The 25468-nt window shown below is 58.1% G+C and overlaps 4 protein-coding genes across 4 annotated transcripts; 1 reads left to right on the top strand and 3 right to left on the bottom strand.

Annotated features, from left to right (window-relative positions):
• Window positions 1–4716: 4716 nt before the first annotated feature.
• Window positions 4717–6289, bottom strand: TRAVEDRAFT_31678 (uncharacterized protein). The gene is made up of 6 exons (XM_008045210.1): window positions 6266–6289; window positions 6183–6214; window positions 6033–6124; window positions 5854–5959; window positions 5114–5802; window positions 4717–5052 (listed from the first exon to the last, which is right to left on the bottom strand). Exon 5 carries the CDS (start codon window positions 5692–5694, stop codon window positions 5464–5466), a length of 231 nt encoding a protein of 76 aa, XP_008043401.1. The 5' UTR covers window positions 5695–5802; window positions 5854–5959; window positions 6033–6124; window positions 6183–6214; window positions 6266–6289; the 3' UTR covers window positions 4717–5052; window positions 5114–5463.
• Window positions 6290–9088: 2799 nt separating this feature from the next.
• Window positions 9089–9443, bottom strand: TRAVEDRAFT_52735 (uncharacterized protein; the record flags this gene model as incomplete). Its single annotated transcript, XM_008045338.1, has 3 exons — window positions 9089–9111; window positions 9169–9292; window positions 9354–9443. 3 exons carry the CDS (start codon window positions 9441–9443, stop codon window positions 9089–9091), a joined length of 237 nt encoding a protein of 78 aa, XP_008043529.1.
• A 4100-nt stretch (window positions 9444–13543) lies between these two features.
• Window positions 13544–13996, top strand: TRAVEDRAFT_52736 (uncharacterized protein; the record flags this gene model as incomplete). Its single annotated transcript, XM_008045339.1, has 1 exon — window positions 13544–13996. The coding sequence occupies one exon, from the start codon at window positions 13544–13546 to the stop codon at window positions 13994–13996; it is 453 nt and encodes a 150-aa protein (XP_008043530.1).
• A 7631-nt stretch (window positions 13997–21627) lies between these two features.
• TRAVEDRAFT_40197 (uncharacterized protein) lies at window positions 21628–21991 on the bottom strand (the record flags this gene model as incomplete). Its single annotated transcript, XM_008045234.1, has 2 exons — window positions 21628–21910; window positions 21969–21991. The coding sequence occupies 2 exons, from the start codon at window positions 21989–21991 to the stop codon at window positions 21628–21630; spliced, it is 306 nt and encodes a 101-aa protein (XP_008043425.1).
• Window positions 21992–25468: the final 3477 nt, after the last annotated feature.

Raw genomic sequence — 25468 nt, forward strand, 5'->3', positions numbered from 1 at the left:
ACAAAGTCATACTCGCCTGACACTGCAGCAGCAGTTGTGAATCCAAACTCAAACGTGGTGAGATTCACAAGTGACCCAAATGCTCCTTGTGGGGGATAGCCCTGGATGTGTGGCAAAATGCTGAGCTGAAGAGTGGGTTACATCTTACAAGATGCAATCAAGTTGGGATGTTCATGTTGTGAGCTCACCTTAAAGTGAAGTATCAATGTGTTTAGGTGTAGCCTGGGCTTGATCTTCAACGCTGTCTTCTTCAGGTTGTCCAATGATGATGCAGCTGGTGTGAGAGTGTCTGCATAATATAAGTTACACCGCAGTAGCTGGGGCATTGCCCAGATGATGTGGAAAATGCCTATGGCAGAAGCAGTCAACCAGACCGTGAAATCCAATTCAACCACACTCTCAAATTTGGTCAGCAATGGGACCAGGCAATTCTGCACATATCTTGGGGGAAACCTCCTCAGAGATCGTATGCTCACTTCAAGCCTCTGACACTTCCTTAGTGAGGGAAGGCTCAGCACCTGAGTCAAGGGTACATAGTCCTCATAAAGGGATATGTGTATCACTCTCACATGCTCAGCAAGCTTAGGTCTGACTGTGAGTGTGTCCACAATTGAGCCAGCTGATTTGCTGTTCCAAACCTGTAGCTCATGGTAGAGGTTATACCGGCTCCGAGGAAGCCACTGAGAGCATGTCAACGCACAGGCTCTCAGAGTCTCGCGGTCTGGCCAATCGAAATCGAAACACTCATCGATGACACGTTCGCAGACCTCGATCGGGAGGCGCGAGTTCTCCATGGTCTGGCGTGAGGGCGGGCAAGACGGTGAGCGTGAGCGGAGGCAGCAGCGAGGAAGCAAGAGGAGGGAGTCGGACACGAGCACCGTCAGGCCATGCACTGTACTTGTAGCCCCGGCCGAGCCGCAACCACACACCACATCGCAGCATCTATGAAACCTTATATGACAGCCTCATGAGCGTCCACTCACTGCACGCGGAGAGGGGAGCGGCACTTCCTCGACGACGGCACGGCCTGCTGTGAGGCGTGTGCGCTGTTCGACACAGCGTGGGTGACCGATCGCCCGCCGACGGCCTCGACGCAGGGGATAACGTGCGGCGCGACGGCGCGGGGGAGGCATGCACGCTGTCGGCGCGAGAAGTCGAAGCGCAGCGATATGTGGTTCTCGGGAGCGCGCGTCGACCGCAACGCGAGCGTCCTAGGGTGCGAGACGCTGACAGCGCAAGGGCATCGCGGTACATTGAGCAGCGATGCTTCTACAAGGGGCGCAGGGTACCACCGGACGGTTGACGGGTCGGGGACCGGGTGTGGTCGTTGGACAGACGGGACAGAAGACGGGAGGAACTGCATTGATAACATCGATACGGCGAACGACAGATCGAAGTGATGTGTACATGGCGCCGGTTGACGGCAGAGGCTGGGGAGAACACGACGAGGAGTGAGATGTGCGCACCTGAGAGCGATGATCGAACGGCGTAGACGGGAGGCGGGGCGAGGACGATCGTACCAACAGCGTCTTGCGCCGCGAGCGCGTCGGACAGCGAGCGACATTCCGACCCAAGCCAGGTGAAAGACGGTTTATGCGGCGGCGAGATAGACGTGATGTTCCAGAGACGGTCGCCTAGATGAGAGGAAAACGGGGATCGGCCAATGCGGGGACAGCAGCGACCACTGCCCAAGGGAGGCAGGCCCTGTGTGCACGGGACGGCTGAGGACTTCCGGCGTATGTGCACGGCTTCTATATTCGACCGTCGACGGCTGGAGCGTATTAGAGTGCGCGAGAACAGCCTGGCAATGGATATGCAAGTCTAGTAGCAAGTACTGGCCTCACATCACACCCGAGCTAGGACGGGAAGACGGGCGGCGGCGGATACGGCGGCGGCAGAGCGATATCGAGATGCGGTCGGCTCCACGTCTGGGAGGCTGCGCAACATCGGATAGGCATGGACGTACGCACCGCTTTCCCAGTACCCAAACATTTACATGCGCGCGAGGGCCTCACGGGGCGAATTGTCTGCCCGCAATTCCATTAAGAGGCGGTTTGAACGTCGAGCTGCCACGCGATCGAGGTACCGAGAGAGTTTGAGAGAGCGCAGTAAGACGAGAGATCGAGCAGCGGATAGCAGGAGACACATATGAGCCCAGTACTTCCAGAGAGCGAAGAGATGAGCGAGGCGAGGAGGCAAGAACGAGCGCCTACACGCATCCTTCCCGCGTTCTGGGCGATGACGTCAGGGCACGCGCTCGACTCCCGCTCTCACTCGGACGCTGCACGTCGAGTCTGCCATCCTCCTCGCCCTCTCGCTTTGGTACCTCTCCCGGCGCAATGAACAGCTCGTATGCCTCTCAACAGCGCTCAATGTCTCGTCTGAGCGATGGACGGCAACAGCGACCTCACAGCAAGACAAGCTTGCTGGACGCCGCTCAGCCTCCAGCTCGAGATGTGTATTGAGCTCAACAGCCTTACGAGTCCCATCTTGAGCGGGTGAGTACAGCTGGAATGCGGAGAGGAATAGCACTAAACTGACCATCTCTCGTATCCCTCAGCCATGACGTCAGTACGTTGCTCGCCATCCAGCCCGTCTCCGTGTGTCGCCGCTCGTATCCGTTGCACACCGTTCATCGCAACCTCTCTGAACCACACGACTCCCAAGATGTCGGGAAAATGCGCTCAGATATCTCAAGCATGACGACACCAACATAGGACATGCCCTGGTCGTGACGTCGCTGACTACGGCTGCGCGTCGAACCAGACGGCTATCATCGCCCTTGGTGAGTTGCAGGCCAACCTTGCGCAATCCCTCTCCCCACGCGGCCCATTGTGCGCCAATGCGTGTCGGTTCTTTGTCCAAGAATCCAGCGCCAGTCACGGAGAACATGTCGCATAAGGCCCAGCACGTAAATTCGGCAGCTTCACGCACCACGCGTCGATGCGGCAGGAGGAGCTGGATCGGAATCTGGTACACTGCCCCGGTGAGTCGCTTCTGCCTATTTCTCGGTATCGAAGAGTTAACACGATCCAATCGCAGCAGTGTACGACCGCCAGCGTCCGCAACGCGCGATGTTCTGGCACGGCGCGCGTCGACGCTCCGCGGCAGTTGCGGCACGCTCTCAGAAGAGTACTTGGCCGTTTTCTCTACGTCGCGCCGTCTAGCTTCAACCGTGCGCAACCGGAATGCGTCACGAAGTACGGAGGGCAAATGCGTCCGGCGAAGGCCTGCGAGCATGTACGGCTCCCTCAGTCGAGCACCGTCAGGCGGTGCGTCGTGCGGCTCTGCCCCGTTCCCTCCGCGCCCGCGAGCTTCATCCGCGCGCACTCGTCGAACCCTTGGAGACCAGGTGGACCACGATGCGAAGGCATGTCAGAGGCTGTTCCCACCGCTGAAGTAAGACTCCTTATGCCATCAACAGCTCGCGCATGGATGTCACGGGCAGCAGATACGCCTGTTCTGCGTACATTTACAGGTCAGCCGTCCACACCGCCCGCACTGGACGGGCGACTCTCCGCGAGCCGCGCATCGAATATTTCCCAGACACCAACGTAGAGCACTCGCCAAATTTCGAAGTGCTGACGTACGTCTTGGATGTCTCATCGCTCGAGCACGCGTAGCAGTAGCATCCTGACGCCTTTAATCCAGATCCAGGAACTCGCCTGTCAAGTCAGCGTCGACAACGTCGCGCAATCCTGCAGTTCTCGGCCGCCATGAATGTCGTCACGAACGTCATCATACTGCCCCATCACCGGCCGCTCGACCGGGCGCATCGCGGTCGAAACAAACCCCGAAGAGGCGGCTTGGTTGAGACAGAAAACTCGACGACCGTCTCGTCCCCCGTTTGAGTCACAAACACACCCCGTTCATTCGTTACCGGACCGTCGCTCGCAATCACCGGAACGTTCACGATCTTTAAACCCGACTAGCCGCGCACCTCCAAGCTACGTCAAAATTCAGGCCATAATATGCTGCCGCACGCGGTATCGGTACCGCTATTGCCTGCTCCCGGTCATCAACTACCATTTACGCCCCTCTCGCCGTCTCTTCAGCTCAGATCGCGCGGTTACGCAATAGCCACTCCCCATGCGGCCTCAGATGACTCGGAGCCTTGATAGCTGGACGAGCGGTCGGCGGGCTACCAAGTACGGACAACTACGCCAAAAGTCTCCTTGACAAGTCCGACGTCTCGTACACGCCCCGGCCCCTCGCGCGCTCGTATACACACTGGTGCTCTCGGGACGTCGTCATGTACGTACGGAAGACTCAGCACTCATTGGACTCGGGCATAGAGCATCCTTCGCGCCATGACCGCGCGGGTCTGCAACCCCGACGTCCAGCCCCGCACGCCGCTTCAGGGCGCGCCGGCATCTGCCTGCGTTCTGCGCTGAGGTGTTTGCGAACGCTTACACTCTCGCAAGGGCATTCTTGTGACCATGATTCGACCACCGGGGGCACAGTCGCGACGATGTGATGGGGCTCGCGCCCTCACGCCCTGCTTGGTCGGGTCACCGGGAGCTAATGGCGGCCTCGATTCAACCTTGGAGGCGATATGTGCACCGTGCGCAGGCCAGAACAGATGCCATTCGATATTCACGATGGAAATTACTTGTACATATGTTGAGTCTCGTAATTAACCATAGTATACACATACGCAATCTATCGCCAAAAGACAGGTACACCCGGGCGACGCGAACGAGTGCTTAGTGAGGATGAAGGTGAATCAAGATGCGTAGTATGAGGATCCCTGCACTGTGAGCGAGCGCCCGCAGTCTACGTGTAAGTTACACGGGTACGTGTCCCGCGGAGAACACTATGGTACGAGGCCGGGAGACCCCGCGCGGGCGAACGTACATGGGATCAAGAGGGGCCGTGTAGCTAGTACTGAGGAGATACAAAGTCACCGCGCGCGAGATTGCGCGTCGTCGTCCGACACTCGACGATCTTGACGCGTCAGAGGTCCGAGAACTATCGTGGCCATGACGCTGCCGTAACACTCTGACTCGCCCTAGTAGAGTGCGTACAGCTCGCTCGGGGGCGGTATGTTTCCTACGCGTCCAATCGTGGTCAGCGCACGCGTTCACAAGAAGCTCGAGTGTGAAGGACCGACCAAATACGCTGAATGCCAGTCCTGATCCTAGACTCCCATTAAAGACGAAGTACCCTGCTGCGCGCCCCCGGCGTGCGGCGAGACCATCTCGCCCGCGATCGGCGTTCCCGTACGTCGTCTTCATATGACCCAGCGCCGACTCGGAGGAGTCGTTCTAGAGGAGTGCGCGCCGCGCGCTCTGCTGTCCTCCACTGTGGTCCCGATCCGCTCGCCAACGGCCTCCAAGGTGCTAGACTTCTGCGGCGACGCGCGTGCCTGTAAGTCTCGCTGAGAGAGTCGAGAGTGCGCGGCCGTGCACGCTGCCTAACGCTCAGCCGACGGAGGCATGCGCGACGGCGTGAGTCTAGCAGCTACGTCTGGCGGGGATGTGTCTCCTGGCCTGGTTTGGTCGCGAGCGGACACCTCGAGGTCTTGCGATACGTCGAGCTCTGGAACACGGCGTCGCGTGCGTGCTGCTTGGTCTCCTTAACGTCCGCAGGGCGAGGATATCGGGCCATGTGCAGGTATGGCGTCAGCATCGCCAGCTGCGTCTTCGCAACCAGGAGAGGCTTGGGCGAACAACTGTGGGCCAAGAGGTACATGCGTGTGGCAGGTACATGACACGATGTATAACATCGCAGCCGCGAAGGCGTGGCGGCAGGGTGATACGGCCGCGCGGCCGCGACTGCTGTGATCGCGATATAGAGAAACTGCGGGGTGTCTCTAAGCACACCGTCGTGCGCTGTGGTAAGGGCACGCACCTCCAGTACGGATCATGAGGGGCCGCATGATGAGGACTTTCGACCTTCGCGGGTGTGTAGCTCCGAGAACTGCTGTCTGCATGGTCGTAGCGCGCGAGCGTGTTCGCTGTAGAAGGCATGTGCCGAAACGGCCGGAGCGAATGAAGATTGACCTGCGAGAGAACGTCGGAAGAACTCACCCTTGGGCTCGCACGGACCCTCCGACAGTGTAGGCAGGACAGGCGACCCGTCGTACACCCTAGCGCTACTTTACTTGACGGAATGTTCGTATCTAAGCGACATTATCAGTGAGATTGAGACGTCTCGACTCCAGAAGCGTGTGCAACGACGTCAGTGTATACGACGTGATCGCCGGAAGGTCCTGAAAGATCGTGAGGCACAAGATCAAGGTAAGGGGCTAGCCCTAACGTACCAGCTAGTTGTGCGGGGTCTGCACAGTTGACATGGATGGAGGCGGGGAGCTACATGACCTTCAGGTTCGTCTGGCGCCGTCTTCGCGACACGGGGCTTTCAGGTACCTTTGGTGCGGAATAACTCACGCAGTGCGCGTACCGCGCGGGGGCTGTCAGGCCGCGAAGTCGAGAGCCGCGGCTTGCTGAATCCAGAGTAGCTAGTCCCGGCGGAGACACAGCAGCTATCGCGGGGGGCTTTAGGCCCTCGGGACGTGCATGGGAGGAGAGTCTTGCGCAGGAATAGACAGGACGGGGATCCAGAGAGGACCTAGGAGAGAGCTCCATCCAGTGTGTCACCAGGCGATCTCTGGCCCCCGAAACCATTCGCTACAATAAGCTGGATGTGTCTGAGAGGTAGGCTGGACGAGTAGTACGGTGAGCAGCAAGGCAGAGTCGGCGTCGCGGTAGTCGCGGGCGGGATGCAAGGCAAGCACGAGCGCCTACACGCGTCCATGCGATGAACGTCAAACGATCCCCGGGCATGCGCGCGACTTCACGCCTCTCGCACTCTCTCTCACTTGGACGGCTGCACCTCAAGTCCGTCCGCGCCGCCCTCTCGCTTACTCCATTGGCACAATCCATGGGTCACATGCTGCTCGACGTCTGCTCTGCACTATGGACTTCAACAACGACCTGGCAAGAAGACGTTTACGATACCGCTGAGCCTCAAGTTCGAGATGTACACGGAGCTACTCAGCGCTCAACGGCCGCGCTCCAGTCACGGTGAGTGGTAGAAGAAGGCAGATAAGGTCGTGCTGAAGCGAGAGTCTCTCGTATGTCCCAGCTATACTGGCATCACGTCGTGCACTGTCTGCCCATCCGCGTCTATCACTGCTCCGATGTCCATCGTACCTTCCGGAAGACGCGGTTCTTGCAGCCCACCTAGGTCACTCGTAAGCGGCCGACGAAATGGACTATACCAAGCACGACAGCACGAGTCCAGGACTAGGACTAGTCGCCGCGTTGCTCACCACAGCTGCGCGAAGAGCAAGACATCGGTTCTATCATCGCCCTCGGCGCGTCTCAGGCCGACCCTCCGCGCAAGATCCCTCCTCTCGCGCGGCTCACCACGCGCAGGGGTCTACCAATGTGCGCCAGCTCTTTGACCCTGAAGCTGGCGTTAGTCACGGTGAGTATGTTGTACAGGGCTCAGCGTGTTAGAGCCCTCCAAACGCACGCACCTCGCGTCGATGAGACAGGGTGTGCTAATCGACACGCTGCCCCGGTGAGCTGTTTCTGCATATAGCTCCGTGATTAAATGGCTGACACCTTGGTATCGGAGCAGTATACCACCGTCAGCGCCTTACTATAACCTTCCAGTACGACGCATACCTCACGTCATCGATGCTCGGCCGCTGCGGCACCTCACGCAACTGCTCCAGCCGCGCTCCCCTCGCCGCGGCCTCGATTCTTATTGGCGCGCTGCGGTCTGTTTTCGGGCGCACACGCACAGGGAGACGACTCTGCTCGACGAAGACCTGCTAACAACATATACGTAACGACGCGGCTCCTTCGTCTCCTCAAGCACCAACGTGCACGTCCTGCAGCCCCGGCTGCTCAGGTATCTACGACGCACCTGCGGGTTCATTCGAGCGCGATCTTCAAGTTCCTGGAGACGTGGCGGGCCATGACGCGAAGCGACCCCGTTACCCCGCACCGGCCACGGGCAGCGCTTCGTTTCATATCGCGCGTACAAATACCTAGTGGGCGACGCGTTCGCGTCCGCACCAGGCGCGGTTCTCGATCGCGACTTACATACATGCGCGTCCTCCCGCCGCTCAAACACAGCTGCGCGGCGATTCCTCGCGCCCTACTCCCTTGAGCAAACCATTGCCCCGCGCTGCTCGAGGCTCCTTGCGCGGACGACAGCGGAGGCTGGCGCATGTTGCGGTACCCCGCCCCGTAACCGATTGCTGCGGATACGAAGCGCTGCACCGAAAGCGCCCTTGCCAGCCGCAGCATACGGCCCATCCCCCATCGACACTCCTCTCACCGTCCCTCTAGCGAACATCTTGCGATTACGCGACAAGCAACAAGCGGCCTCTCATACGACTTCACGCAACTCGGAGCCTTGACGGCTGCTGACGACTCGGCGCGCCACTCCGTCACTAATCGCACTGAGTCTGACCCACCCCGCCAAAGGCACCGGTAGCACCCGCGGCAACATCTCGCGGTTGCCCCGGCTCCTTGCGCGCTCGTCTGCACCGTTGCCATCAGCGTGCGGAAGTCCCAAGCAGCTAGCGGGCACTAAACGTTCTCCTAGCAATGGGCATGCGACCCTGGCTCCGAGGGTTCAACGTCCGCGCGCCCATTCAGAAATGGAAAGATACATCCCCACGTTCCGCGCCTATGCATTTGCGGACATTTACAGGCTTGAAACGGCGTTTGCGTATACAAGATCCTCCCGCGAGGGGCATGGTCGCAACGGTGCGACGGTTCTCGTACCGCTGTGTTTCGTCGATTTCGGAGGCGAGAGGTGCGTGTTGCGCAGACCGCAGGGGAGAAGGAACATCGCCGCTTGATAGGCTTTGCCAACGGTCGTCGGGCAGCATTCCAGGAACGCATAGCATGGGGTATATACGAAGATTGCATGTACTTACGCTGGGCTTGTAGCTCACAATAATATGCACATGGGCGGCCCAGATGATTTATCGAAGATAGGCATACCATGTCACGAGTGGGGTTGTCTATGTGTCGCATATATACATGTAGTTTGGGAACCACATCGTGGGCGGGCGCGGTCTACGTGTATATGTTACGGCGATGAGGTTATCCGGATAATGCTACGTGTCATAGATACCTTTCACTAGTGAACATGAATGGAAATGAGACTAGCTAGTGGTGAAAGGATACACAACCTTACCCTGTGCGGGCGCGTCGTCGTCGATCTTGACATGTACGAGGTCCGAGAACTTGCGTGGCCGTGCAGCTCCCGCGGTACTCGCTCTAGAAGAATACGCATAGCTCGATCGAGGGCGGTATGGTTCCTGCGTGGCCATCCGTGGTCAGCGCATATGTCCGTAGGAAGCTCGGACGCAAGGGACTTACCAAATCTTTACCAATCCTAGTCCTGTAGTTGGCGTGCGGCGACTCCATCCCGCCCGCGATTGGTACCCCATGCCTGTGCGTCATCTCCATCGAGTCACAGTCGTTCGGACCCAGTCCGCTCGCAAACAGGCCACGCAATGAACCGCTCCGGCGAGGCGCATGTATGTATCCCTCGTGAAGCTCGAGAGCGCGCAGGCGCCCACTGCTCGCCGCTTAGTGATCGACCGACGAAGGCGTGCCCGACGGCGACCCGCCTCGCGGTGGCGTCCAGCTGCAGCGTGTAACCCCATCTCGCAGGGATGTCTGTTGCCGGGATCTGGGCTGGCGTGGTCGCGATCGGGAACTCGCCAGCTTGTGATACATCGAGTTCTGAGACACGACGCTGCGCAAGCGCTCCTCGACCACGACTTCTGTCGCGCACTGTTGCCGCCGCGAGGGTACTGGGGTACTGGGCGTCCGCAAGTAGGGCGTTGGCTTCTCCAGCCGCGCATTTGCGCCGAGGAGAAGCTCGGACGCATCACCGCGAGCTGGGAGGCGCATGCATGTGGGCGATATTCCAGATGTGTCGGATGCTGGGACGCGAGCGCCGTCGGGTGGTTAAGGCGCGGACTCGCAGGTACTACCACGTACAACGGTCCGTGGAGCAGCAGCGCCGTGTTGTATAAGGATGTTTGGCGGGGACGGCGACAACTTCGACAAAGCCGGCGTCGAAGTGCAAATGCTCCTGCAGGCCACAAACGTCTCCTCGGCAAGTCTTCAAGGGGCCCAAGTTCTATGGGATGGTTCGCTAGGGCTGAATCGCCCGGATGCTTCGGCATGTCAGGCGCAGAATGACCGCTGTCGAGACGTCAGTACTACGAGAGAGCCACATTGGAAGAGATGACACACAGGGAGTTTGGTCCGTTCGCTGAAGCACGAGAAAACGCGACCGGCGGTGGTGGATGGAACCTTGTCATGACGGCTATACTCTGGGCATCGATGCACGGCGGTGAGCAATGTGGCCGCCCTCGCTCCACCTCCGAGTCGTCGACCGGTGGCAGCTTTGTATCGAAGGCACAATCCGCGATCGCGACTAGTCCTCCCAGAAGTGGGCCCACATAATTGTCCACAATCAAGCATCCGTGCCAGTTTCGGCGCTGTTCCTGAAGCTCCATGCACGAGAACAAGTCCCGCTCGACGGCCGACCACTCTCCTCGCTCGTGTGCACCCCGACGACAGCATCGATCCTAATCTCGCGGTCCCGGAGGAGTATTTGGCAGGTTTTTGACCGGCTCGCGGCGCACGTGCGGTCCAGGGGATCTACGTTTTCGTGTGTTCGTCGCCCGCTGTTCTCGGGTCATCCTCTCTCGGGTCGTCCTCGGGTAGCGGTCGTGCTGTGCATCTGCGATGAGCAACACAAGGCAAGAGAGAACGCCACAAGTGGCCCACGCTGCGGCGGGTGTACAGGTGACGGCGGCGATCTGGGTGACGCGGATATCCGGACATTCCAGCGTTTCACGAATCTACACGTACAACACTACAGGACATGTGTTATAATTTCGCTATGGACGACGCAGTAAAAAATGGAGCTCACCGGTTGCGGAAATCGTCAAGGAGAGGCCCGTTGGGGCGCAAACGGCAGCGCCGCTGCGGGACACGCACGTCAGGCACAGAGCCGAGTACGAGCTCTCCCTTCCCGAGCCGCCGTCTTCTGTCACGCACAGCGAGCGAGAGCGACAACGGCGGTATGAGATCCCACATCCGCATGCGCAAATTGGAGCGGACGCATTCCACCACCTAACATTCTCCGGACGCCGTAGTCTAGAGTGCATACGATGTGCCGCCGCGCTGGAGGTGTCCTATGTACTAAAAGGATGGGCGTGACGAGGGTCGTCATGAAACCGGAGTACGCGATCGCGCCGGAGCGCGGACACCCTGCCTTCGTGAACTGCGGAGCAAGGGCCTGCTCGCACTGGCTCTGCTGGCATGTGCGTCGTAGTGTGGCGAGAGCTCATCCTGCGCGATCTTGGAGTTCATGGGCAGTGCGGCACAGACTCGGTGCTCACGAGAAGCTCGCGGGAAGCGTGTCTGAGGGGCTCCGGAAAACGGTACTGGCGCACGAAGAGACCAACGAAGGCTGCTTCGTGGTAAATATGCGTGACGTTGAATGGATCCGCGGCAGCGTATGGGCAGAGCTGATAGCGGGCGAGGAGAGTGTTGCCTAGCGTGAATGTGTCTGTGGGTGGTGTCTGTCTCGAACCGTGCGCTCGAAGACGGCGCTGCGCGACTGAGTGGCGTGGAGGCAGAAGCAAGCAACGCCCTGGGACGGCGGCGCGTCTGTAAATACTGTGCACGCGCGCTCAGCTATTCAATGCATTGATGAATAGTGAGAACATAAACGTACAGTGCAATCCAAATACAATTACCCTCGACTGCGGTTCACGGCGTGCGCGGCCCAGCTCCCTTGCTTGAACGTCGCGCGGGCGTGTCTGGCTTAGCATGCGTCTAGCACCATGGGGCAGCACGGGCTGTCGCTAGTAGGAGACATGGCTCACGGGCGGCGCGGACATATTCTGAGGACGATACAGAATCGCCTACCGAGATGGGGGAATACTGTGAATGAGCATCAATCATGGCGAGAACGTAATAAACACTCACCTCTGCCCTCGCATATGCAGAAACGCCTTCGTCCCGCAGTGCTCTCGCGCAAATTCCTCCGGGTCCTCCGACAGTGTACGCAGAACGGACAACGCGTCATGCACGACATGCCCCTTTGCACGTACCCCTAAGCGAGCGATCTTATAGGTGATATCGGAATGTTGAAGACCATGGTAGCGCATGCTGCGCGAGCCTCAGGCGTTTTCCGATTCTTGAACGAGCGTGAGCCACGACAAAGCGGCAGAGAAGGAGCGTTGGCTTACAAACCAAACGGATGGATTCCGAATAATCTGCAGGCTGATGAGGGGGCGGCACCACCTTCGTCCTACGCCGTCTTACGTAGTACCACGTACTGCGACACGGAGCTCCGACGCATGATGCAGACGTAGTGCGCGTACTGCGAGGGGGCCGTCTTAGCGCCAAGTCGAGAGCCGTGGATTGCCAAATTCTGGGTGGCAGAGACACAGCAGTTCTCGGTCGAGGCTTGGGGAGGTGTAGGGAAGGCATCTTGTGTAGAGATTGAGAGCTAACACGGAGAGGGTCTGCGAGGGTTAAGGGGGCCGCGTGGATTGTCTCAGCAAGCGCGACCTGCAGTACTATCTTGTTCCACTCGCTGCAACGCCAACCAGCGCGAGCAGGGGGACCAGCGTTCTCTAGGAAGCAGGCGCGACGAATGGTTATAGAGTAGACAGCGAGGCAGAGTCGCAGCAGTCGTGGACCGGGATGGGATGCAAGGCAGGTACGAGCGCCTACACGCGTCCAGGGGATGACGTCAGATGATCCCAGGCATGTGGCGGGCGGCTTCACACCTCTCACTCACTCTCTCTCTCATCGAGTCTGACCTCGCTGCTCTCTGGCTTTCGCTGGCGGCGCAATCTCGAGGTCGTACGCTGCTCAAGGGCTCACACGTTCACGGTCTGATCTGAACGATGGCCATCGGCGGCAAACCTCCTTACTGGCCGTGATCGACTTGGTGCATGCCGCTCACCTTCAAGTTCCAAACCTGCGCGGCGCTCGCCCCTCGGTATGCTCGCAAGTCGTACGCTAGGCCTCAAATGCAGGAAGGAGGCATATGCAGACCTTTGTCGCTTGTGAACGTGGGTAGCCCTCAGCAAGCCAAATTGCCAGTACGTCGCCCGCTGCCGCCGCTTCTAGATATTCCGCCATCCCCCAGGCGGATCTCCCGACCGCTCTCAAGAGCATGGCTCGGTAGAAAGTACATTATTGAGCTTCTCTCAACCTCCACTGCGGAAATGAAGCGGTTTGCCTCGGTTGCGAGTGCATCAACCTCACCTACACGAAGCACTCTGCGCCCTTTCTCACTGGTGAGTTTTACACCCATATCTACTCGAGATGCCTGGCCCCGGTCGGCCCGCTATGTGCAGAAGTCTGCGCCGCATAGCACGCCAGTCCTTGGCTCCATGGGTGGGCACCAGTAATGCCGTTCACCGCTCACCGCTGAGGGTGCAGTAGTCACTACTCGTGACTGCACGCACATCGCGCCGTCGACGCAAGAGTCGTACATCGACGTTGGAGGCACAGGATTGGCGGGAATGCACGCATGGCACGCTCGCTCGTTGAGTCGTCCTTTCTGTTACCGCGAGATTGTGCTCACGGCCTCGACGCGCAATCAGCGCTCGCACCGCGACTTTACCGCCGTCCACGTTAATCTCGTGCTGTCGATGTTCGGCGTCGGTAGCAGCACCCTCGAAGGCGAACACACCACGCGCTCTCTAGCTCCGAGCTGGACCTTACCCCCGAGCATAACCGCACAGCATCTTCGCGCTATCGGAGGCCCGACGGACAAGTCTGTTCGGCGTAGACTTGCGAGCGACATGAAGACGCGACACCCTTACCGGATCAGCATCAACCCGCGCATCATAAAGCTCTGGCCGCTCCCTCTACATCGCGCTCGCAGACTCTACCTGGACACGACCGTCGAGCTCTTGGAGACTTGCGGGATCATGCTGCGACCTCGGTATCTTCGCACAACCAACACCAGGTAGTTCGTCATGCCGCGTTGTATATGAAGGTCTCGATGGGCGATGCGGGTACACGGTACGTCTGAGTTCCCCTGACTGGAACACCGGCGGTGCAGGTTGCTTGCACCGGCGCGGGCCAGCGCTTGCCGTCGCTCTTCCATGTCTGCGCCATCCTGGCCCTGTAACACAGAGTCACGCATCCTGTATCCTGCAAGTTCGATAAATACACATCTAATTGTCGCAGACATCGCATACATCGCACACGCTCACTTGTACATAACAAATCCAGAGACCATCACAGGAACCAAGAAGCCCCACCCGCGGACCGGCCGCTCGCCAGCGCAGGCACAAAGGAATGACTCGGGCACGGACAGGCGGGTGCAGCACGCCTCCTATTTGCTTCCGCACGTCGCCCCCGCTCGACAGCGGGAGGTCGCGCTGCTGCCCATCGGTGCCCTACCGTCTTTGCGCCGTTGCCGGTCTGCCAGGGGGCCGTTGGATGGGGTAGAGGGTGGAGAGGATGCAGAGAATGGGGAAAAGAAGAGGAAGAGGGAAAAAGGTACGGAGATCATATCAGAATCTGTATCTATGGGAAGAGGTGACCGGTGGTGTGCATATGGCAGTATTCATTCAATGACCTGCATCCTCAATTGAGTTTGGATATGAATGTATGGGAGATTGAGAACTTACTTGAAAAGCACCAACTGCCTCAGTGACTGTGTTATCTTCAAGGTTGCTCCTGTCAATCCCAGGGTATGGTTCAGATAAACCCGAGAGTTCATCAAGGTCAGAGTTGATGTGCATGTTGTTTTCAGTATTGCTGCACAGAACATCAATAATGAAGTACAAAATGTATCAGTGCAATATTTTCACTCACATAGATGAGGCAGCCTCTGCTGGCAAGTCTTCCATCCATAAATCCATCCATCCTTTCCCATTTGAAGTATGTTCAGTGCACTGGCCCTCAATGAAAAAAATGGATCTGACATACCAAGAAGACGAACATGCACTGTTAGGGTGTCCTTCAAGGCAGGCAGGTTCTTTGTGATCTCTGTGGTCCACCAATCCTTGTTGAACACTGCATCATTCTCCTTTACTCTGATGATGAACTCTGGAATGGAGGGCAAATGTTGTAACCACTGCTGCATTGCTTCACCGCTGATGATTTCAAGCAAATCACCCCGTCTGCGCCCATACTGGCTATCTGGAAAAAATTCAATGCTGCATTTCTTGAGATGTGATGACCGCATAGATCTTAACACCTGTGCAAGAGGGTCAGCTCCTGGTTTATAATCTTCAAACCAGACTGTAATCTTGAGTTCTTCCAGGGACACCATCTCGCCCAGAAATTGAAGGAAACTGTCTAGCAGATGGCTCATGTGAGAGAAGAGAGGCATACCACAAAGTCATGCTCACCTGACACTGGAGCAGCAGTTGTGAATTCAAAGTCAAATGTGGTGAGATTCGCAAGTGACCCAAATGCTCCTTGTGGGGGATAGCCCTGGATGTGTGCCCAATTGCCAATCTGACAAGTGGTTTACAGCTTACAAGATGCAATCAAGTCGGGATGTTCATGTTGTGAGCTCACCTTAGATTCAAGCTCCAATGTGTTAAGGTGCAGCCTGGGCTTAATCTTCAATGCTGTCTTCTTCAGGTTGTCCAATGATGATGCAGCTACTGTGTCATTGTTTGTAGCATATAAGCGACACCGTAGTAGCCAGGGCATCACCCAGATGATATGGAAAAAGTCTATGGCTGAAGCAGTCGACCAGACTGCACAATCCAATTGAACCAGATTCTCAAATTTGGTCAGCAATGGGACCAGGCAATTCTGCACATATCTCGGGGGAAAACCCTCCAGAGATCCTATGCTCATTTCAAGCCTCTGACACTTCTTTAGTGAGGGAAGGCTCAACACCTCAGTCAAGGGTACATAGTCATCACCAAGGGATATGCGTATCACTCTCACATGCTCAGCAAGCTCAGGTCTGGCTGTGATTGTGTCCACAATTGAGCCAGCTGCTTCACTGTCCTGAACCCTTAGCTCATGGTAGAGGTTATACCGGCTCCGAGGAAGCCAGTCAGAGCATGTCAACGCACAGGCTCTCAGAGTCTTACGGCGGTCTCTCCAATAGAAATTGGAACACTCATCGATGACACATTCGCAGACCTCGATCGGGAGGTGCGAGTTCTCCATGGTCCGGCGTGAGGGCGGGCAAGACGGTGAGCGTGAGCAGAGGCAGCAGCGAGGAAGCGAGAGGAGGGAGTCGGACACGAGCACCGTCAGACCAAGCCCTGTACTTGTAGCACCGGGTGAGCCGCCACAGCGCACCGCATCGTGGCATCTATGGAACCTTATATGACAGCCTCACCCACTGCATACGGAGAGGACAGCGGCACGTTCCACGACGACGGCACGGCCTGCTGTGAGGCGTGTGCGCTGCTCGACACAGCGTGGGCAACTGATCGACCGGCGACGGCCTCAACGCAGGGGATAACGTGCGGCGCGACGGCGTGGGGGAGGCATGCACGCTGTCGGCGCGAGAAGTCGAAGCGCAGCGATATGTGGTTCTCGGGAGCGCGCGTCGACCGCAACGCGAGCGTCCTAAGGTGCGAGACGCTGACAGCGCAAGGGCATCGCGGTATGTTGGGCAGCAGTGCTTCTACAAGGGGCGCAGGGTTCCACCGGACGGTTGACGGGCGGGGGACCGGGTGTGGTCGTTGGACGGACGGGACGACACACGGGAGGAACTGCATTGATAACGCCGATAAGGCGGACGGCAGATCGAAGCGGTATGTACAAGGCGCCGGTCTACGGCAGAGGCAGGAGAGAACACGACGAGGAGTGAGATGTGCGCACCTGAGAGCGATGGCAGAGCGGTGTAGACGGGAGTCGGGGCGAGGACGATCGTGGAACAGCGTCTTGCGTCGCGAGCATGTCGGACAGCGAGCGAGACTGCATCCCATGCCGAGGTCTCTTTGTATGATGACGAGATGGACCAGGGGTGTCAGAGACAGTCATCTGGTTGGAAAGAAAGCGGGGATGAGCAGATGCGGTGATAGCAGCGACCGTTGCCCAAGGGGGGCGGGCACTGTGAGCGAGGGACGGCTGAGGACTCCTAACAGATGCGCACGACCTCATAGTCGACGGCTGGTGCGTGCTGGAGTGTGCGAGAACAGACTAGTAATGAATATTCGCGACGTGTAGCAAGCTGTAGCCATACCACGCACCCGAGCTGGGACGGGAAGACGGACGGCGACGGATACGGCGGCGGCAGAGCGATATCGACATGCGATCGGCTCCTCGTCCGGGAGGCTGCGCAACAGCAGAGAGGCATGGGCGTACGCACCGCTTTTTCAGTACCCAAACATTGCATGCGCGCGAGGGCCTTCTCCTTCCACGGGGCGAGCTGTCTGCCTGCGATTCCATTGAGGGCGGTTTAGACGTCGAGCTGCTACGCGATCGGGGTACCCAGAGAGTCTGAGAGAGCGCAGTAGATAAGAGATCGAGCAATGGATGGCAGGAGACATATGAGCCCAGGACAGCAGGACAGCCTGAGCCCGGTGAAAAGTCCCCCTGGCGAGGGCTGGCGGGTACTGGCGGGTACTGTCACTGCCAGGTGTAACCGGCGCCTTCTGCGCATATCTGGACGGGCGCCAATATATTGACGTCTCGCAACCTTCTCTCGTCGTGCACCACATGTTTCGTCTGTCCGACCGCGCTCGAACAAACCAGAACGCGTGTTTCGCATGTTTCGCTGCCCGGCTTGGGTCGTGCTTTGTTTCAAAACAGCTCTGTTCCGCTTCATGTAAGCGCCCGTCTGGGTTGCGTTCGGGGCATTTGGCAGGACATTCTGGCACGTCGCGTTTGGCCAGTTTCGCTGCGACGCTCGTATCAGAGGGCGTATGTGATATGCAAAAGTGTGATATTGAAAATTCCCCAGTCTTAAGGCGACGCGTCAGTGATTGACTCCAAGTATCTCTCTTCTCTACCACCACCATCTCCCCTCGTCTCCCACCTCACCTCGCCGTCTCATCTCAGTTTCCCACGTTGCGGCCACTCTCGCTCTGAAGGTAAGTCATAGGACACTGTGTATACCATGTCACTCTGATGCTGACTCCATTTGGGTGCTAGGTTTCGTACCCCAGATTACCCACCACGTCTCTATAAAGGTGCATATATGCTACTCGTATCTTACATTTGATGTCACCCCAGCAGATCGGAAACTCGGGCGTCGCTCAGCATCAAGAAGGCCCCGAATGCGGGGGGCGCATGGGCATGAGTACACGAGGGCGCACGGATTCATGAGGGCGCGCGGGGGAGGGGCACACGGCGAGGGGACGGCCGGGGTGGCAAGCGTGGACGCGCGCGCGCATGGGGGCCGAGGATGTGTCCTACCGTAGCGTAAATGCTGTCAGTATCTGGATCCGTGCCAGAATACAACAGGTTTTCCCAGATGTCAGCAGATGTTACCGGTTGCGAGCAAATGGCCCCGTATACAGGGCGAAAGGAGGGGCAGAAGACGAGCATCCGGTAGGTTCTGGTTCTACCTGGGGAGCCCCGGTGTTTGTCAAGACACGACAGTCGTAACCGGAACACGCCAGACTGCGGACAGAAAGTGGGCGAATTTTCCTGGCATAGTGCCCCTCTACCGACGCGCGCCGGCAATTCCTGGCTTGCCAGTATTTGGCGGTACTCGCCAGCCCTCGCCAGGGGGACTTTTCACCGGGGCCTGAGAGCGGAGAGACGAGAGAGGAGGCAAGAACGAGCGCCTACACGCATCCTACTCGCGTTCTGGGCGCTGACGTCAGAGCACGCGCTCGACTCACGCCTCGCACTCGGACGTTGCACATCGAGTCTACCATCCTCCTCGTCGCCCTCTCGTCTTCATATCTCTGCTGGCGAGAACAAGTGCTCGTATGCTACTCACCAATGCTCAAAGTCTGGTCTAGGCGATGGACGGCCGTAACAGCAACCTCACAGCAAGACAAGCTTGCTGGCTACCGCCAACCCTCCAACTCGGAATATGCACTGAGCGTAACTGCCTCCCGAGTCCTATTGAGCTCAGAGCGAGTGAGTGCAGTCAGACGGGTCAGAGCATCAATGCTGAACTCACCACCTCTCGTACCCTACAGCCATGCCGTCATCACGTTGCTCGCTGCCCGACTCGTCGGCGTGCTCGCGGCCCGTATCCAGTGCAAACCGCCCACCGCAATTTCTCTGGACCAAACGACTCCCAAGAGGTCGGCAACACGGGCTCAGATCTCTCAACCACGACGACCCCAACACAGGACCTATTCTGGCCACGGTGTCGCTGACCACGAGTGCGGGACGAACGAGACACCCCCATCATCGCCTCCGGCGAGTTCAGGCCAACCCTGCGCTAGAAATCCCTCTCCCCTGCGCGATCCGTTATGCGCAGGTACGCGTCTGCTTTTCGTTCTAGAACTTGGCGCCAGTCACAGTGAGAGTCCCGCAACTTCACGCACATGCGGCAGGAGGAGCTGGATCGGGCATTGGCACGCAGCCTCGGTGCGTCGTTTTTGACTACCGCTCGGTATCAATATGCTCACACCTTCGTATCGCAGCAGTGTACCATCGCCAGAGTGCGCAGTGTCCGATGTTCTGGCACGGCGCCCGCGACCGTTGACGCCCCGCGGCCTTTCCGGCACGCGAATGTTCGGGTTATGCTCTCTACGTCGTGCCCCGAGCTTCAACGGCGCGCAACAGCGGCGCATCTTGAAGTATCAAGGGCAAGTGTGTTCGGCAAGTCAGCGCGAGTAACATTCGTCTCTTTCACCCGATCACCGTCAAGCGGCGCGTCATGCGGCTGTGGGTGTTCCCTTGGACCTCCAGGTTGCGCTCGCGAACTTCATCCGCGCGCGGTCAGCGACCCTTAGAGACCTGGCGGACCACGACGCGAAGGAATATCAGCGGTGACCTCCTCCCGCACCGCGGCTGCTTACACGACACCAAGGCTTTTTAGGTATCTCAGCCGTCACGCGCGCATAGAATTCTGGCGCCCTCCAAGCCAGGTCCTGGAAGTCGACCGGTGTAATTTGCGCTGACAACGTCGCGACATCCTGACGTTCTCGTTCACAACTCGCCGTGAACGTCGACCTCATCACCATCCCGCCACATCCCTACAGCGTCGGCCGCTCGACGGGCCCCATCGCGGTCGAAACAAATCCCGAAGAGGTAGTTTGGTGGATGGGGACTCGACGACCAGTTCGTCACCCTCGCCCAGATCCTCAACACATCCCGGTTTTCGTTAAGTGCTCATCGCTCGGATTTGCTAGTGCCCTGTCGCTCCTCAAAACCGACAACGCGCGCACGTCCGAGCTACGTCGATACTCGGACCAAGATAGGCTGCTACAAGCAGAATTGGTACCGCCCTTCGAATTCCCAGCATCTCGTCGGCCATCGACACTTTTCTCACCGTCTTTCCAGCGCAGATCGTGCGATCGTACGATACATACTTCCTATACCGCTTCGCGCGACGTGGAGTTTCGACAACTAGACGACCAGTCGACATGCTACGCCGCTGCCGATCGCTGTGAGTACGGAACGCCGACTGTTGACCACCGCGGAGACATCTCGCGGACACCCGGCTCGTTGCGCGACCAGCTACGCACCGCCAACATCCTTGGGACGTCGTTATCCGCGCACAGAAGACCTAGCACCCATCGGACCCGGACACAGAACGTCCTCCACGCTATGACCGCGCGGACATACGACGTCCAGTCCCCGCATGCGCTGGTATCAGCCCCGCGGTCTGCGCTGGAAGTTTGTGGATGCCTACCCGCTCACAGGGGCATTCATATAGCCACGATTCGACCACGGGGAGCATGATCGTGGCGATGCGAGGTGGCTCGCGCCGTAACGTCGGCCTGAATTGGGCTTTGGAGGCAAGACGTGGACGTTGGGTAGGCCAGAAGTGATATCGTTTGATATACTGGGCCGGCGCCGCCAGGGAACACATAACATAGGATAGAAGTTGCATGTACATACGTTGAGACTCGTAATTCACCATAGTATACACATACGCAATCTATCGCCAAGAGACAATAAGGAATTTTAGTGCCTAGTACCCGGATGACAATATTGTGAGCGAGCCGTCTGCAGTCTACTAGTACGTGTAATAAACGCGGGTACGTGTCTCGAGGAGAACGTTATAATATATGCTACGAGGCCGCGAGACGCCGCATAAGTAGACATACACGAAATGAAGAAGGGCCGTCTAGCGAGTACTTATGAGAAACAAAGACGCCGCGCACGAAATTACGCGTCGTGCCACCGAGACTCCATCTCGCCCGCGATCAGAATCTCCGTACGCGTCGTCTTCATATGACCTAGCGCCGACTCGGAGGAGTCGTTCCAGGGGTGTGCGCGCCGCCCACTCTGCGTCTTCCACCGTGTCGCGATCCGGTCGCTAACGGCTTCCACGGTGCTGTACTTCTGCGGCGACATACGTGCCTGTAGGTCTCGCTGAGAATCGACAACGCGCGGCCGCGCCCGATGCCTATTGATTGGCCGACGGAGGCATGCGCGACGACGCGCGCCGCGAGTCCAGCAGCCACGCCTGGCGGGGATGTGTCTCCCGGCCTGGTTTGGTCGCGAGCGGGTAACTCGCGGTCTTGCGATACGTCGAGTTTTAAACCGCAGCGTCACGCGAGCGCTCCTTGACATCTTCGACTTCCGCCGCGTGCTTGTCCCACGGCGAGAGTATTGGGCCGTGCGCAGGTAAGGCGTCAGCCTCGCCGGCTGCGTCTTCGCGCCCAGAGAGGCTCGGGCGCACGCCCGTAGGCTCAGAGGTACTGGCACATGCGTGTTGCAGGTACGTGTCGCGATGTACAAGAGCGCCGCCGCGAAGGTGTGATAGAGGAGTGATACGGACGCGCGGCCGCGACTGCCGTGATTGCGGTACATAGAGCCTGCTGTGTGTGTCTGAGTGTACCGCCGTGCGCCGGGTTGAAGGGAAGAGCGCGCACGTACCGCACGATCATGAGGCGCCGCATTATGAGGACGTTCGACCGCGTCCTACGGCCTGCGGTAGTCCTGCCTTCACGGGTGCGCGGATCCGAGGACTTTCGTCCGCGTGGCCATAGCACGCGGGTGTGTTCGCTGCAAAAGGCATTTATAGAGACGGCCAGAGCGAATGAACATTGATCTGGGAGAGAACGTAGGAAGTGCTCACCTTCAGACTCGCGCGGGCCCTCTGGCAGTGTAGGCAGGACAGGCAGCCCGTCGCACACGATAACACCCTTTTACTCGACGGCATGTCCATGTCTAATTGATTTGATGTTGTGGGAGACATTGAGAGGTCGAGGCCTGGAAGCGTGTGCACCGTAAGGCCCTGAAGGAGCCGGAGGCACACGATCGAGGCAAAGAGGAAGCCTCAACTTACCAGCTAGTTGTCCGGACTCTGCGCAGTTGACATGGGAGGAGGCGAGGGAAACGCGACGTTCAGGTTCGCCCTGTGCCGTCTCATCTCGTAGTGCCGCGTATTGCGACACGAGGCTTTCAAGTAGCAATGAGTTGCGCAGTGCGCGTACCGCGCGGGGACCGTCTAGTCGCGAGGTCGAGAGTCGCGGATTGCTCAATCGAGGGTAGTTCACTCCTGCGGAGACATAGTAGGTCCTCCCCGAGGCTTCGGGAGGTGCATGGGAGGAGAGTCTTGTGTAGGGATTGACAGAGAACGCGGGGAGGACCTATGAGGGAGCTCCTTGCATTTTGTCACCAGGCACGACCTCTGGCTTCTTGCACCATTCGTTGAAATGAGAGAGAAAGGGGAGCTATAGATGTCTCTGAGAGGTAAGCTGGACGAGTGCGGAGAGCTGCAAGGCACAGTCGGCGTCGCGGTAGTCGCGGATGGGATGCAAGGCAAGCACCAGCGCCTACTCGCGTCGTGGGCGATGACCGATGACGTCCCCAGGGATGCGCGCGACTTCACATCTCTCTCTCACTCTCTCACTGGGTTTAAGAGCCGTGCAGTTGAGGCGAGAGGGCGTCGGAATAGAGTAAGCGTTAGCATCTGCTCAACAAGTCGGAGTGTGAATCCAATTTCGGGATTCAAATCGCCTGTAATGCGCGTGATGTCACCATGCGATCACATGCAGTACGCGTCCGGAGTCGCGTCTCCCCTTCATGTACGAGCACGCTGGGACAGCTCCGCCTACATGCGACTGCACCATCAATTACAACCCCGCTATCTATGGTCTGTTCGTGTTTGTGAATCCCTGTGCCTGCTTTAGCTATGCTCGGCTGAGAGGAGGACAGAAGGTCCCACCACAACACACTCACTCCGGCATGGGTAATAAGCTGGTGCTCTGTGCAGTCGACCCGCCCCATGCTTTCCCTCCCCCCACCATGGCGACGCGCGGCCGGTCTGATTCTGCCTCCCCTCCCCCTCGCCCAAATGATCCTCGCAAGACACACTTGTGCAAGTGCGAGCACACTTGCAAGCGGCTGCATAAGGCACTGTGTGCCCGGAAGGTGGTGGGCGCTACGACTATGTCGGGTGATTAGCTCCGATCACTAGCGAAGGTATGGGTTTATTAGTGGGTAGTGAAAGTGGTGGTGAACAAGGGCTTTCGGAGTTTCACTACCTATCATAGTAATAATGACCGTGATCCATTCAAGACTTAGCGCTCGAAAGAAATCCGGTTGGGGCCAAATATGAGCAAACAATGGGGGACCGTTCCGAGGCTCCGTGGATGCTTGACAACCGTCGGTCTCTCTTTGGTCTCTCTTCTCCTCGACGTCCTCGAGCTCCTCAATGTCGCCCTCTCGATCCCGCCTCCTCTCGCGCGCTCTCCCTGGTCACAACATGTCTTCTCTGGGCTTTACCTCACTATCCTAATGTCTCCCTTGTGGTACTACGACTTGTCCGATGTGAGGAGCTAGTCCTGTTGTCTAGTCGCTCCGGAGCTCGCTCTCTCCTCGTCTATGTCGACACCCCAACGCTATCAGGCCGCCCTGTCAGGAACCATCCTTCTTACCTACCAGCACATATGTGGTTTTATTCAAGTACGTCAATGTCCGCGCTGCCGCTGCTCTGTAGCCTAGGTAACCTCACTTGTGCGAAGTTGAGTTTATCGCTGCCCTTGTCTTGTCACCATCTCGCGATCGCTCTTCGCCTTGTGCTCCTTCACATATGCTCTGCCCGCCAGCCATGAACTTGTCTCTCCGGGCTCCCTCCGCTGCGTCCATATCTTGCCTGCGTCTTCTTTGTGTCGGGCACACGCCATCACGTCTTGTCGTTCGGCTCCACGTACGCCCTGGTTGCGCCTATGCTTTCTGCGTCTTGCTCGCGTCTCTACATCTCCTGCGCTGCGTCTCCGCCTGATGGCTTGTCCGCCCCCCTCCACGCTCATGCATGCCCTGCGCCCACATCCGACATCTGCCTCGCAACGTCTCGACCTCTCTCCGCGCACGCCATGCGCATTGTAGGCGCCAGGCCCGCAAACATTTACGTCAACATCGTAGCCCGCGTACGCTCACGCATATCCCGCGTCCCGCACCCGCACGCTCGTGTCTGGCTCGCGCTCGTCTTACCTCTCGCCCGCGCTCATCTCACATACTGTCTGTGCCTCGCCCGTGCCCCGTCTGTGTTCGTGCCACACGTGTATTGCCCGCTCTCCACTGTCCCGCACCGTGGTTTCGCTCGCGCCATGTCCCCCGCATGTCTCTATCTTACCTATGTCTGCGGCACGTTGTACCTCATTAGTGTACGATAGCTAGTATAGTTCAATGAGATGCCATTCATTTAAAGCGAATGTGTGCTCTCTGTGTTATAGCAAAAAGCACTATATAACAGAGAGTGAATCACCGTCTATTGGTATTCACCTAGAAAACGGTGTGCAATCACCGGTGCCGGCGCTTGGACGAGGGTGTTGAACCGTAACATTTAATAGCTCAAAAGTCCGACTTTTTACACCCGGGAGAGTAGTGATTTTGCGCCGGCGCCAAAATGGCTAAAAGGGGGCAAACACCCACTTTACATAGAGATTTACTCTACTTTGTGCATAGTGAATAAACTGGTGATTTTCACAACATGTCAGTCGTACAGAGAGGGCGGTCAATGGTGCACCCGCCACGAAAAGAGCGGGCACAAAACCACCGCCGATCTCGCGCAAGCATTCAACCAGCGCGGACGAGGTATCCGACGACCCGTACTGCCATCTGCACGAGATCAAGGTGCACGCGGCGGGCGAGCGACTCCAAACACTTCGACAAGCCGAGGACGTGGTACTATACCGCCTCCGCGAATACATGTCGCACAGCCGCCACGATCAAAAAGATCGCGGACACCATCTCCCATCCCAGAAGAACCAGTCAGTCGTCCTCGGATGTCTCTGTCCCCGGCCCCGATGCTCGCCGACTCGCAGGCGGCGCCGGTACGTCTTCATGCTGCTACATAGCATATAGTACTCACGTCTGCTTAAGGACATGTCCCGGCGCACCCCGGACGACTTGGACGACATGTATGCTGA

This window comes from Trametes versicolor (genome assembly GCF_000271585.1).
Source record: "Trametes versicolor FP-101664 SS1 unplaced genomic scaffold TRAVEscaffold_12, whole genome shotgun sequence".
Classification (NCBI taxonomy): Eukaryota; Fungi; Basidiomycota; class Agaricomycetes; order Polyporales; family Polyporaceae; genus Trametes; species Trametes versicolor.

What these genes read in the sequence shown, in the direction of transcription:
- TRAVEDRAFT_31678 (XM_008045210.1), bottom strand. Translation starts at nt 5,694, where the DNA reads ATGTACCTCTTGGCCCACAGTTGTTCGCCCAAGCCTCTCCTGGTTGCG.